This window comes from Epinephelus lanceolatus, chromosome 19 (assembly GCF_041903045.1).
Source record: "Epinephelus lanceolatus isolate andai-2023 chromosome 19, ASM4190304v1, whole genome shotgun sequence".
Classification (NCBI taxonomy): domain Eukaryota; kingdom Metazoa; phylum Chordata; class Actinopteri; order Perciformes; family Serranidae; genus Epinephelus; species Epinephelus lanceolatus.
This window is the reverse complement of record NC_135752.1, coordinates 38,549,417-38,564,154: the sequence shown is the minus strand read 5'-3', so window position 1 is coordinate 38,564,154 and position 14,738 is coordinate 38,549,417. Positions and strand designations below refer to the sequence as shown.

General features: G+C 38.9%; 1 protein-coding gene across 1 annotated transcript; it reads left to right on the top strand.

Moving 5' to 3' along the window:
• Positions 1 to 1,898: 1,898 nt before the first annotated feature.
• bcl7a (BAF chromatin remodeling complex subunit BCL7A) lies at positions 1,899 to 13,238 on the top strand. The gene is made up of 6 exons (XM_033647246.2): positions 1,899 to 2,071; positions 5,306 to 5,387; positions 5,563 to 5,659; positions 7,043 to 7,192; positions 9,922 to 10,025; positions 11,980 to 13,238. The coding sequence occupies exons 1-6, from the start codon at positions 1,980 to 1,982 to the stop codon at positions 12,052 to 12,054; spliced, it is 600 nt and encodes a 199-aa protein (XP_033503137.1). The 5' UTR covers positions 1,899 to 1,979; the 3' UTR covers positions 12,055 to 13,238.
• The last annotated feature ends 1,500 nt before the right edge of the window (positions 13,239 to 14,738 follow it).

The following is a 14,738-nucleotide window of genomic DNA, read 5'->3' as shown; positions in this document are numbered from 1 at the left end:
CCACCAGAGAGCAACATGATCACTTATATTTCACTTCACACAGTTAGATTGTTTCCAAGCTATATCGTCAGTAAACTACAACAGGTAATTTATTATCAAATATATAATATAGGTTTTAATGTTTGCACAGGTAATCACAAATTACATTTAAAAAAAAAATAATCAGTGAGATATCTGCACTGACTCTGGCTGACATTTTAACAATCTGAGGAAAGCTCTAAAAGAGAAAACATAATTCCCCTATAGTATGAATGTACTTTGACTGAATTACATTTGTCAACAACATAAAGTGTTCTCAAAGGAAGATCATGATCATGTTGTGACACAAACAGTCGCATCAAAATGTTAATGAAGAATAAGTTAATAAAGATATGTTGTGGTGCAGGGCCGTAGCCAGGATTTAGAAACACTGAGGTCACAGTTTTGTTTTTATTGTTGCATCAAAATGAGATAAAATCAACACAGAACCTCTTCTTTGCGACACTCATTGTCAGTTTTTGAATGTAACTAAGTACATTTACTCAAGTACTGTACTGAAGTACAAACCTGAGGTACTTGTACTTTAGTGTCATGCTGCTGTAAACTACATCACTAAAATTCAGAGGAACTATTGTACTTTATTCTACACTGTATTTATCTGACAGATTTAGTTACTAGTTACTTCTCAGAATAAGATTTTCACACACAAAACAAATAAAGAGTTTATAAAATATGATGTTTGGTGTGGTATTAGTTCTTTTACTACATTTTCATTGCGTGCCTTTTACTTATAACTAAGTACTTTCACAGTGTAGTATTTGTATTTTTACTCTATTTTCAGTGCAGGACTTGTAACAGAGTATATTGATAGTGTGGCATGAGTACCTTCACTACAGAGTAGTACTGTACTTAAACTACATTTTCAAACCAGGACTTTTAGAGAGTAGTATTAGTACTTTTACTTCTATCAGAGTATATTTGTAGTGTGGTATTAATACTTTAATTACATTTTCAATGCAAGATATTCATTTGTATCGTACTATTTTTACAGGGTGGTACAAGTACTTCTACTACATTTACATTGCTGGACTTTTATTTGTAATGGAGTATTTTGACAGTGTGGTATTAGTACTTTTACTATATTTTCAGTTCAGGACTTTTACTTGTAACCGAGTACTTTTACAGCATGGTGTTAGTACTTAACCTACATTTTCCATGCTGGGCTTTTACTTATTACGAAGTTGTTGTTTTTTTACTTTTACTCTATTTACAGTGCTGGACCTTTATTTGTAACAGAGTATTTTCACAGTGGGGTGTTAGTACTTTTATTACATTTGCCTTGTTGAATTTTACTTGCAATGGAGTATTTTTACTGTTGTGATAGTACTTTAACTGCATTTTTAACTTTTACTTGTAACAGAGTATTTTCACATTGTGGTATGAGTACTTTAACTACATTTTCAACGCAGGATATTTATTTGTAACAGAGTATTTTCCACAGTGTGGTACCAGTAACCAAACTACATTTTCCATGCTGGACTTTTACTTCAGTATTTTACTTTTACTCTATTTTCAATGCAGGGCATTATTTTACTTGTAACAGAGTAATTTTACAGTAGTGTTTGAGTACTTTTACTGGTGTAAATGACGTGATTACTTCCCCCGCCGTTACTCTCCGGTCCTGCTGAACGCCTCAGCAGACAGACCTGAAAGTTTCACCCTGAGCTTGTGTTAGTTTTGGGGGTGTTTGAGTTGGATGAGGGAGCAGCAGCAGCCTCTTTGTTCTCCTCCACACACACACACACACACACACACACACAGTAGGGAGACACATCTGTCTTCACAGTGCAGCTGCAGCCACCCCCCCCCCCCCCCCTTCCCCCTCTCCTCTCTCTGCTCTATCAGTCGGCGCATGCGCAGTGGCTCCTCTGTGCGCTCTACTGTTTGCATTGTGTCTGAACTGCCGGCTGAGCTTTAAAAATATTATACCCACCGCGGCAATGTCGGGCAGGTCGGTCCGAGCTGAGACCCGGAGCAGGGCGAAAGATGACATCAAGAGGGTTATGGCCGCTATTGAGAAAGTACGAAAATGGTAAGAGGAAGAGGGAAAGAAGCGGGCTCGGTTATCTAACACGAGAAAGGCTCGGGCTTGTTGGGGGAGGAGAGGGAAGGAGACGGGATGGAATTGAAAGAAAAGGATGATTTGTGAACGGAGGATTCACGGCAGATGTACTTGCAGCTCAGGTTGCACCGGGGCGCACTAGTGCGGTGCACCGCCTCAGCCCGTCGTCTGGCGGCTGAGGATCCGACATATAACATCATGTACCCGGGTTTTTTTCTCTAAACGGCGAAAGGGTTGAACCCAGAAGCCATTTCGATGCAGTCACATGAAGCCATTGCTGCCTGCTGTTTGAGCCCGTAGCGGCTGTTTGAGGGCCGAAACCTCTCAAAGTGTTGACGGCGAAACATTTTGACGACGGCGCTCCGGAGTCGGAGGAGTTTAGTCCGTGTGGAGTTTTAAATTAAGCGCTTTGAGTCGCCCTTTAGGTCCGAGAGAGACGGAGGAGGCTCGGTGGGGGTTGGGAGAGGGAAGTAGGCTAACAGGAGTGCATGGCTCAACACGTATTCACTCAGTCTTCACGTTTAACACAACAAGAACACACTTTAAACACATTTAACCCTCCTCATCTTCACATGTTAGAGTCGGCGACATATTTAGGCTCGTTTAGGCGGGTAACTCCGCCCGGCGGCAGCATTAACACGGTGTTGTTTTTTATCAGGTGGTTTAATCAAACGTCCCCAGGTCAAAGTCAGGAGAAGTTAGTGGTTTTAAAATATCGTTAATTTAACCGTCCTTTTTTTAAGATTGAAAATAAAACACATCGTCAAACTACATTTTAAGCTTTTGGGTACAAATATATAATTTAATAAAATTTTAATTTTTTAATTTAGGTTGTTTATTTTCTGTTTTCTTGCTGTAATGTAAACTAACACTGTGCTACTAAACTAGCAACAAAAGTTTCTCTCGTTAATGCAGGACTTTTACTTTAAGTTAATTAACTGAATACTTCCTCCACCACTTCCGGCTGAAACTATCAGTCAATAATCTAATCAATTAGTTGATCTGCGTAAAATTAATCAGCAACAAATTTATTCATTGGTGGTTTAATCAAACATCCCAGATGAAAGTCAGGTCGTTTAAAATAATAGTTAATAAGTCTTTTTTGAAATTAAAAATAAAACACATTGTCAAACTGGGTTTTAAGCTTTTGGGTACAAATATAACATTTTAAAAATGTTAATTATTTAATTTGGGTATGTTATATATATCCAACAGCATAACTCTAAGTGAATTATGAGTAATTTTAAACTTTAACTGATACATACTTAAGTGGTATTGTAAATGAAGGACTTTTACTGTAAGTAAATAAACTGAATACTTCCTCCACTGTTTCAGGATGAAACTATTAGTCGATTAATCAGCAACAATTTTAATTTATCAGGTGGTTTAATCAAACCAGGTCAAAGTCAGGAGAAGTTAGTGTTTTGGAAATAATGTTAATTTAATGGTCAACTTTTAAAATTAAAAATAAAACGAATTGTCAAACTGGATGTTAAGCTTTCAGGTACAAATATATAAATTTATGATTTTTGTTTTGTGTTGCTGTAATGTAAGCTAACACTGTGTGCTGCTAAGCTGTCTAAACACAATACTTACTGACATGTACGTCATCTCAAGCACTGTATTGAAGTACGTCTATAACAAAATTGTACTTTACTTGAGTATTTCCATTTTATACAACTTTATAATCAAACTTAACTCCACTTTAATGGTAAATATTTTATTTGTCAGATCAAGTTTTAACACACAAATGATACATAAATATATACAGTTGATTATAGAATATTAAGTGCTGTTTGCTCCACTTTAACTAACTAAATGCTACCTGCACATTAACTTAGCACTGATATTATTACAGTACTATTATATCCAGTACTATACCACCAGCTGAATAATGGGGAGGCCTACTTTGACACGTTAAGTACATTTTACTGAGACATACTTAAATGAACTGAATACTTGGTCCACCACTGCCGGACAATCAATTGCTGACCTGTTAGTCGCTGAGCAGAAAATGATTTAGTGACAGTTTAGAATCCAAAATGCCCAAAATTCCCAGTTTTTGAGTGTTGATTGAACAAAATAAGACATTTGGACACATGATAGGCACTTTCTCTACTTTATGACATTTTATAGACCAAATGATTAACCGGTTAATCAATCAAGGGAGCAAATAATCTGTAGATAGATCAATAATGATTCATTAGTTGCAGCCCTAAACAATATTCCTTTTGATTTTAATTTATAGTTTGTTGTCATAACTCATTCCCATTGTTATTTTCAATGAGTCGATGTTTCTAAATTTTAATTTAAGCTAAAATTATTATTTGATTAAATGATTATTAGATTGGAATAAAGTAACTGACCACTGTTGTAAAAATTATGCAAAAATACCTGAACAAAATACAACATTTAAATATATCGACTAAAGCTTTGGGAGATTTTTTACAATTTTCTAACATTTTATAGCCAAATTATTTTCTGGCTGCATCTAACAAGTGTTTTCATCATCAGCTAATGTGCCAGTTATTTTCTTAATTATTCATTTCAGTTCACAAAATGTCAGAAAATGTTCCTAGAGCCTGATGTGATGTCTTTAAAAGTATTTTATCTGCTGTAGTGTAATTGTACTCAGAGACATAATGAGCCTTTGGGATTCAGTAGTGATTTTAGTGTCTATTTATTATTAACATCATATGTCTCCTGCTGCGCTAATCACAATATTTTCCATTCACAGACAGATATGAAGTCATTTATTAAGCAAAAATGCCAAACACTCACCGACTCCAGCCTCTAAAATATGATAATTTGCTCTTCTTCTTGGCTTTATATCATTTTATATTTAATTTATTCAAGTTTGGGCTGTTGGTTGGAGGCAATCTGACAATGTAATAATTGGCTGCGGGAAATTGAGATGGCCATTTATAAATGTCTGACAATTTGTGGACTAAATGGTTGAAAAAATGATGAAGAGTAAAAATAATAATTTGCAGCCTGTACTCTTAAACTAATGTCACCATGATAGCCCACCAGGAACCCTTTTTATATATTATATTATTTATAGAATGACTGTGTTCTTTGTGACAGCGAGCTGCGTTCTTGTCTTTGCTTTATGTCAAGTCACAGTGTCTTAATTTAGAAATGCCGGGGGAAATAATGTAATGTATGGTGCCTTTGAGTGAGCTTGTGTTTGCTCCTACACAGGGAGAAGAAATGGGTGACTGTTGGAGACACGTCCCTTCGCATCTACAAGTGGGTGCCGGTGACGGAGCCCAAATCAGATGATGTGAGTTCTGCCTCTCTAAGTGATATTAATAGTCAGTTACAGTAAAGCCTTAAACACACTGTGTAACAGGTCATTTTATATACAAAATAATATTTTCTCCCTTAATGTCAAGAGCCAAATGTATCTATATTTTCTCTATTGTGTGTTTTAATAGTGACTTTTTCTCTCATTGTAGAAAAACAAAAATAAGAAGAAGGGTAAAGATGAGAAATACGGCTCAGAGTTGACGACTCCAGAGAACAGTTCCTCTCCGGGAATGATGGACATGCACGGTACATACTGAAAATCTTTATGGACACGGCCGGTGATATTCTGTGCTTTTCTTACTGCCAACAAATCCAATGACAAGCCGAAAATCAGCATCCTGTTAGCCCATCTCTAAATACGTTCTGACGTCTGCCTGTGGCTCTCAGCTCCAAGCCCATTGGCTCCTACTGTAGATGTATATCTTTAAAAAAATATATATATAATGTTTGTGCAACAGTGTGGCTCAATGATGTGTTTTAAATATATTTTTTGGACAACAATGGAGCTCTATGGCACAGATCAGGCTCTACTTGTTAGTAGATGCATTAACATTTGGTTTTGATCTTGTCACAGGATTTGTTGACTATAAGGAAGATCTTTAAAATCCTACAAAGAGAGGAATCATTCAGACATTCACAAAACTTTTTTTTTTTTTTTTAATCTGTTGCTCAGCTGCTGATGTTGCGATCACAAAGCAAAGTCATAGCCCCCACGAATTCTGCGCAACCTTGCACTTTTGTCCAATCACTGCAATATCACCAAACTTCAGTTTCTGGTCGTGTCAACGCAGACATTCGCGACATGAACGTCTCATATTCCCCAAGAAAATTACTGCCGAAGACCGAGCAAGGCGTTCCCTGATATTCTGCACAAAAACAGCACTAAACTGTTCAGCAGCATGTGCAACATCGTGGTGGAACACAAATGAAATTCATCGATTGACATTAAATACTTAACTACCGCAAAACGTACCCAGAGAACGACTGAAACACGTCGACAACAGATTAGACAAATCAACCTGACCGAGGCTGCTGCATCCAGATCTACGTATTGCTCGAAGAATCAAGTGTTAGCTTAAACATGCTTAAACATGCTGGTGAAGTGGTAACGTTGGGTGATGTCACAGACTCAGTACACAGCCGTTTTATTCTCAGTGGAACAAGTTGCTTTCGATTTTATTAAATCATACAAAAACAATTGCAATTTTCACAATGCTAAAAAACATAGCATTGCAATTTGTTTGAGAAAAGCTGTCATGAAATCACAAATTTTAAGCTGCAGCAACCCCAAAAAGAGTCTGTGAAATCCTGGAGGAAGTGGCTGCTTCTTCTTAACACAGCCACACCCTTTCTTGTCTGAGGCATTGACAGTTTAAAATGAGTTTAGAAATGAACTGTAGCATTTTAAAGTGTTAAAACCTGCAGATACTTGAAGTACCTGTGCTTTGAGACATTTGTACCCACTGCTCCTGATGGTTTTTATGCGTCTTACATGAAAAATGACACACTGATGAAAAAAATCTAACACAAAACGACAAAAAAATTTATGTTCTGTGTCTCAAGATCAGTGTTTGACAATCTCCTAATAACATAAACCACCTAAAATGACTCCATCTCTGTCTTTTTCAGATGACAACAGCAACCAGAGCTCCATCGCCGACTCATCTCCAGTCAAACAGGAAAACAGTTGTAGCACCAGCCCCGCCCCAGAGCCCACCGCAACATCTCACCGCGAGAACAGCGAGGGCAAGACTGACCAGAGCCCGGACAGCAAGAGGGGTCAGACACTCACGCACACTCTCACACACACACACATCTGACATTACGAACGATCTCCTCACTGTTATTTCCAACTCAGAGAGGACGGCTAGCAGGTGTCAGTGTAGCTGTACGCCTCATTGGATGGATGATTAACCACTTCCTGTTTTTGTTTTGCCGCTCTAATTTTGTCTTTGTCTTGTAACAACGGGACCAACGACATCACACTGAAAGACAATTTAAAAGACTACTTCCACCTCATGGTTAAATACAACTTTAACCGCCAACCTTCTTCCTCCTCCAACACTCTCAGACATGGACCTGATGGCGACTCAACATGTTGGTCTCATGTCTGAATAACTGACAGTCGTACTAGTGAAGAGCTATGAACATTTCTGTAACACTTAAAACACAGCACAGTATCAACTGAATTCTGTCAGTTAAAGAGAAAAGCAGCAGAGAGTGAACATCTTAAACACTTAATAACACAAATATATTACTCATTTAGCATCTCTTGTGCTCCTAATAAATTAAAACAGTATAACAGATAAATCATGAAACACTTTGAATATGACAGTTTTAAGTTTTTGAGTAGATTCTTCTCACATCCGTCTAGAAAACATTTTTTTCCCTTTTCTACGAACAAAACAAACCCTTGTGCAACCACTTGCGAGGCCTCTTATTTTCTGGATCTTTGGCATTTATTTACTCATGCCAGCTGCGTGGATGAATAAATAAATATGCTGTAAAAAACACTTTACATACAGCCTGTGAGGAAATATGACTAAAATAACAGTAGGGCTGCAGCTAACGAGTATTTTCTCCATTGGTTAATCTTTTGTAGCGGTGGGAGATATGACCAAAATCTTCATACATACTCCCTCATGGTCTTTATATCAATGTAAAAGTATATATCATGATACAATAATTGTTTTGTAAAGTCAATTAAGAACTGGTTTAAAATAATTAAATGTGATGAAGTGCAGTACGGTTATTTTCTTCTTTTATTTGGAACAAAAAACAGCTGCCTCACATCAGAGAACAATTGATTTAAAAATTAAAAAAACTCAAATCGGTAAAACTAAACTTTGTTCAAAGTAGAAGCTTTAAGGTTCCTGAGGTCGGTTCTTTCAAGTGTTACGGGTTTCTGTATTTTCAACTGCCCAAGTCACGTTAACGCTGCGAGGCAGCTGGTTTTGCAAGAATTACAAGATCACGTAAGATCCAGCCCTGACTTGCTGCTCAGCCTGTCCTGAGTAGCTCCTGCGGTACAAACGGTATTGCCAAGTCTCTACCAATGGACACATTACACGGTATATACTGTCATATCGCCCAATCACAATCTTTGGATTATTCTCTTGGGTAATTGTTTAATCTATGACATATCAGAAAATGGTGAAAAATGCCCAGTAAAGCTTCATCAAGTCCAACGTGATGTCCTCACATTATGTTTTGGACTTTTGGTTGGACGAAATAAGCAAATAATTTTATCATGTAAGACAGAGAAAAGCAGCAGGACGTCACAATTAAGAAGCTGGAAGCTGTGCGTCTTTGCTTGAAAAATGACTTTACAATGAATCTGTTCTCAAAATAGTTTACAAAAATGTTCCTCCTAATCGTGCCAGCGCGAAATGAGAGCAGGAGGGAGAGCAGCTCAAGGAGATGGTCCTCAAGCGCTGCGTCAAACAGTTGGTGATCATGAATAGATTCTAATTCTTTCGGAAAACAGTGAAATACTGAATGCTCATAATAATAAGCTTGAAATACAAGTCAGCATCACCAGTATTTCTGCAGTTTTCTCGTGCCCTCACAGTTTAATTGCAAAAAAATGCCTGAAAAACATCGCAACATAAATGACTTGAAATCAAGTTGCAACAATCCCAAAATCAGCACGCAAAATCCCAGAGGGACTGATTGTCATTCAACGCTCGTGCACTGTCGAACATTATAAGACAGGCAGCAGAATTTGCTATCTGATATCTTTAAATGATGAAATTTAAAAAGAAAATGTGTCCATCACACACGACTGTCATTAATTAAAGCTTCAAAGACGCCTCTGTGTGAATAACAAAAAGCCGTCGCTTACACAGATGGATGAAGCCAGTAATGAAGAGTAGGGCTGCAGCTCATGACTGTACGACAACTGTTGGATTGAGAAAATGTAAAAGATAAATTAATAATTTTTAAAAAATCAACCATGACTGAAGACTGAGAAAAACAGCAAATATTCTTATTTCAGAAAGTGTAAATAATCAAAATGTTTACTGGTAATTTCCTGTTGATCGATCTGATTGATTCAGGATCTGTTCGTTAACTCAACTTCATTTATGTGGCACCTCTCATACAAACACGCAGCCTAAAGTGCGTCACATGGCAAAATTGGAATGACGCAGACACAATTTAAAGGACAACACAAACAACTAAACGGAAAGTTTTGCAAGACTAGAACATTACAACAATAAGACAGTAAAATATTAAAAACAAAACAAACTAACAAAAGACGAGTAAAAGTCCACAGAATAAAAAGAAAGTTAAACTCAACTGACCTTTAGTTTGTGTCTCCGCTGACTCCATGTTAGTGTGCAGTTACTTCTCTTCACCACAGTGTGTCATTAAAGGGTCAGACAACAGGCGTCTGCAGCTACAACATGTCTTCTCTCAGATACATATCTCAGTCCTCCTCTGTGTTTACTGCCAGATGAATAAACACGCTCCTGTTCTGATTTGTTGATGTGTTAAAAACTCCTCAGGTAAGACCACCCCGTCATCAGAGACCTCAGAGAGAGCACAAAGTGCCAAGAGAGACAGTCTGTCCTCAGGGGAGAGGGACTCTTCAGACAGCAAAGCCACTCAGGTACGAACACAGCTTATAAACTACGCTCAAGACGCATTTTCTCACTTCTTGTAATGGTATCTGGCCGTGCAGGTACTTGCAATCGTATGTGTTCAGGTTTTGACGAATCATAGCTGCGATTTCTAAACTTATCCCAGAAATTATCATCATGTAAAGCTCCATCTCTTCCTGACAAATTCCCCAACACTTCAAACTGTTGACAGTGAAGTGTGAGGAAGAGATGTAACCACAATGTTGCTTAAATTTTAAATTCTGTGAGCACTGCAAACAAACATTTTTGGTTTGGAGGCAGAACTCTGAAAACCAGGACAAACAAAACTTAAGAAAATCCAGAAAACAAACAAAATCTGTGTCTGATTTATCAACATTTATCCCCTTCCTCTGTAGCTGCTGCTTTAACAGCCACACCATATTATATGTTGGCCCCGGGCACTCAGTGAATGTTAAGTAGATATTTATAGTCGCACAGATACAGCAGGACCTTGAATAACAACATGTCCTTGGAGCATGTGTGCGACAGTGTGCCTGTTTAATGAAAGTTGTAAATATCTCGACACAACAAACACCAGGCCTGAATGCATTATGCTTTTTTTAATCCCCTGTTAGCTTCCACAAAGAGTATGCTAACCTTAAAGGTCCAGTGTGTAGGATTTAAGGGCAGCTATGGGCAGAAATAAAACATAATTCATAACTATGTTTCCATTAGTTTATAATAACCTAAAAATAAGAACTGTTGCATTTTCAGTACCTTTTAGACAGAGCTGTTTATATGTACAAACTCCACACTGTTGTATCTACAGTAGCCCAGAATGGACAAATCAAACTCTGGCTCTATATAGGGACATTCATGTTTTCACATCAGCCACAGTAGTATTCCTACATGCGTGGCACACACAAGTTTCAGCTGGCTGCAGTCTGCAACCTCACCACTAGATGCCACTAAATCCGACGCACTAGCGCTTTGAACATTGTCTGGAAAATATTGCGTATATTTTAAGAGCTGTTTGAAATCGTTGATCACATTTTTCAATCACCAGGTCTTGTTTTAATTACAGCTGAACTGTGTAGCACTAAGTTAAACCCACTCGTAGACCTGTTCCTGGTGCCAGCTAGCAAGGAGAGCAACATTTAACTGTTAATCTCAGTTGTTCTTTCTCCTCGTTACTTCAAGGTCCACACAGTTTAATACATACTGCGTCATACTTGTGTTGGGCCATGTAGTCGAGCTAGTTTGCTGTCTCTGTCAAGTAGCTGTCCATTAGTTACTCACTCTACAGCAGGAAATAGAACTTCAAAATAAAAGCTCTGTGCCAAAAATTTACTGTACTTCAAAATAAAAGGTGCTTTGTTTTACAAACTTGACACGTTTGCGAGTCACTTGCGGTCCTTTCAGGATGGACCCGCGACCCACAAGTTGGAAACCACCGGTTTAGTCGACTAGTTGAGCACATCCCTGTTTCAAGTTCCCTTTTGATCATGTTAAAAACATACTTTCTGCATGAACCCAAGGGTTTGTGTGCTGTAAATTCTGTTTAACTGAAGTCGGAAATATTTTCTCATCTGCTGTAGGCAGTCGTGGGTTTGTTGCAACAGTAGACTGTGCTGCAATTTGTGGAGTGAGTAAGCACCATAGTTCAAGGAATTATTGTTATATACTGCTGAGAAGTACTGAAAGAATGTGATATAACGAAAAATAATTCTTGGTCATATCATCCCTACTGGTTTACATCATACTTATATATTAGATCGATATTCGATAAATATTAAATTACATTCTACGTGTTATTAAAAAGGACTTTTAAAAGTGTGACCCCAGCAGATGCCGTTAGCTTAGCTGTCATGGAAATGTCGATGTTCTTCTTGGCATTAAAGTTGCTATTGTACATGCTCTGTACGAGTTTTAACAAAAGAAAAATGTCTGAGTCTTAATGACGCGTTTATTTTTTTCTCGTAGGACCTAGAGGAGGAGGCTCCGCCCAGCAAGAAAAGCAAAGTGGAGTCCTCATCTCAGGACTTTGAGGAGAGTTAAATGTTTGGGGCTGAGTCATTCCTCTCCTCCCTCCCTTCCTCCTCCCTCCCTCTGCACCTCCCTCCATTAACTCTAGATAATTTAGGGCTAATGGATGCACCGGCTCTCCTCTCACTACCCCACCTCCCCCTCTCAATACCAAAGGGAGAATGGACGTCTCTCTTCCCCTCCTCCTCCTCTTGCCCTAACACTCCTCTGCCACAGAGGGAGAATGGATATTACCTCTATTCACTGGTCCCCTCCGTGCTTCCTTCCAGTTTCTCCACACCTTTTCACTAATGCCAAGAGAAGCTCTGAACCCCGGGGCTGCAGTCCCCTCCGTGACCAGGGGGCAGCGCCGTCAGCCGAGCCCCAGCCACCGCCAGGCCAGACGACAAACACTGACCTGCATCTGTGACTAGAAAGAGTTAACACTGGGGATCTGAGATTAGGACGAGGTTGATCCCGGGCGCTGCTCTGAGACCGCTTTTCAAAACGTTTTAGTGCTACTGGTTTAGCTCAGGATACCCACGAGGCTAACCTGGTCTCAGATCAGCGGCTGCGGGGGGAACCTCCACCCTAAGACCACGTCACTTCAATCCTCCCGATTCGCCTCCTGTTAGACTAATGTTCTATATTTGTTTAGGAAACGTTTAGGGTTTTTTTCTCAGGAGGGTCAATGCACTGTTATGGTATGTCACAATCGATCACAGATAGATTTGCTGCTGTAGTGGAAGTCTTTTTTCTCTATCCATGAAAAGTTCTCCATTCATGTTTTTTTAAGTGAGTTAGTTTGTGGTTTGTAGAAGACGAAGAAGAAGAAGGTACTGGTCAAGATTGGATAAGTAGTGAAGGCAGGTAGCGTAGATCCTGAAGGTGTGCCTTGAGTTGCTACGATTAAATACACGTTTTAGGTCAAGCAGGTTTTCGAATTACAATTTTGGTGCCATGTTTTTGTTTTGTTGTTTTGCCTTATAATCATCACTAATTAGCATTATCCAAGATTTATGTTCAATTGCAACACTTGTTTTTATTCAAAGGAATAATTCAACATTTTGGGAAATATTTAGAGTTAAAAGAGAGGGTTGATACCACTCATGTTTGTGTGTTACATGTGAAGCCAGTTACGTTCGCTTACCTTAGCTTAGCATAAAGCCTGGAAACAAAGGGAAACTGCTAGCCTGGCTTTGTGCAAAGTAACCCCCCATAAAACAGCCGCTAAGAGTGCTGCAGGGGAGACGTTTTTCTGTAGGTCGACCCAGATGTTAGCATTGCCCTGGTTCCCTCGTCAAAAAGCAACAGGTTTTTTTGTTCATTGGATTTTGGATTATTGCAGAAAACAAGCTCTGTGGCAAACAAATATATATGACACTTAGATGTTTTGTTCAGCAAGATTTGAAGCGTTAAGATATAATGAACTACACCACGGTTGCATGACTTAACGTTACCACCATAACGAGGCGGTAAAGCCATGTTTATCATGATGACATTCTGTAGTCTCCTTTAGCCACTTGTTAGCAACCACCTCTTTTAAGATGCTTAAAGTTTACTGACTTATTTTATGTCATAGAACAAAACATTAAAGTCTCTTCAGCTTGTGTTAACCACAGATCTTATTTCAGGCCTCTAACCAAAAACCTGTTGACCTCAAGATGAGGGAACTCAGAGAGCTAAAATGCTAACGCATTCCTGCTGCTCTCTATAACAGGTTAGCGTAGCATAAGACTTGAAATAACAGCTAGCCAGTTTCTGTCCAAAGAATACCCGACATAAAATTTGTTTTCAGGCTTCTGTTTTTATACAAATTAATCTTGTAGACTTAATGTTTTAATTAATGAGCAATAGAGGTGCTGGTAGGCGGAATTAGCTCACTAATTAACACATATCTTTGTTTAATTTGTATTAGGGACGTCAGCGATTAATCGATTACACACCATGAATATTTTTGACCAGGTACACGTGTCTGACCATAAGTTCATTCTGCTGCTTCTCACTTTTCTGCACTGTGCACCACCCGGGTCTGGTGGGAACTAGCTAGCCGCACAGCTCATTTGGTGATTACCGCTTGTAACACCATCCCAACCAAACAGCATTGCTGTGGAAACATTGTGCCCACCCTCTTCCAGTCTACCCCAGGGCACTCCTTGGAGTAGTGGCTTAATTTTGAGATGCAAATCCCCTTTAGCATTTTTAACTACTGTTAGCAGTGTCAGCACAGCTGGTAGTAGTGCTAACATAGTAAATAATGCTAAAGGGGTTTTGCGGCTCAAAATGAAGGTGCGTATTCACCGGAGCTACCTGGGGGAAGATCAGAGGGTGGGTACAATCTCACAGCCGCTAGCTAGCTCCTACCCGATCAGTGTGGTGTGCACTGCAGAGCAGTCAAGGCTAACGTTAGCTAACCATTGATGGGTGGGCAAGTGGGTGCAATGTTTCCGCATGTTAACATGACTAGCCAGCTGTCTGTTAGCAAAACCAACAGAAAATAAAATAAAAGCAGACATTTACATCATAAAACTAAAATTTCACCACCTTTGAATGGATAGTTTTTCGAAATGGGGCGCTAAAGCTCTCCGAGTCAACGTAGCATCAAAAAGCCTTTTGTTTTTTCACATATTACGCGAAGGCTAGCTGTTTCCCCGTTCCAGTCTTTAAGCTAAGCTAAGCTAACCATCTCCTGGCAGCTGTAGCTTCATCTTTACTGC

Excerpts from the sequence above, each read along its gene's own strand:
- bcl7a (XM_033647246.2), top strand. The coding sequence starts at position 1,980 with ATGTCGGGCAGGTCGGTCCGAGCTGAGACCCGGAGCAGGGCGAAAGAT. Across the intron at positions 2,072-5,305 it reads ATTGAGAAAGTACGAAAATG|GGAGAAGAAATGGGTGACTG; the intron begins GTAAGAGGAAGA and ends GCTCCTACACAG. Across the intron at positions 10,026-11,979 it reads CAGACAGCAAAGCCACTCAG|GACCTAGAGGAGGAGGCTCC; the intron begins GTACGAACACAG and ends TTTTTCTCGTAG.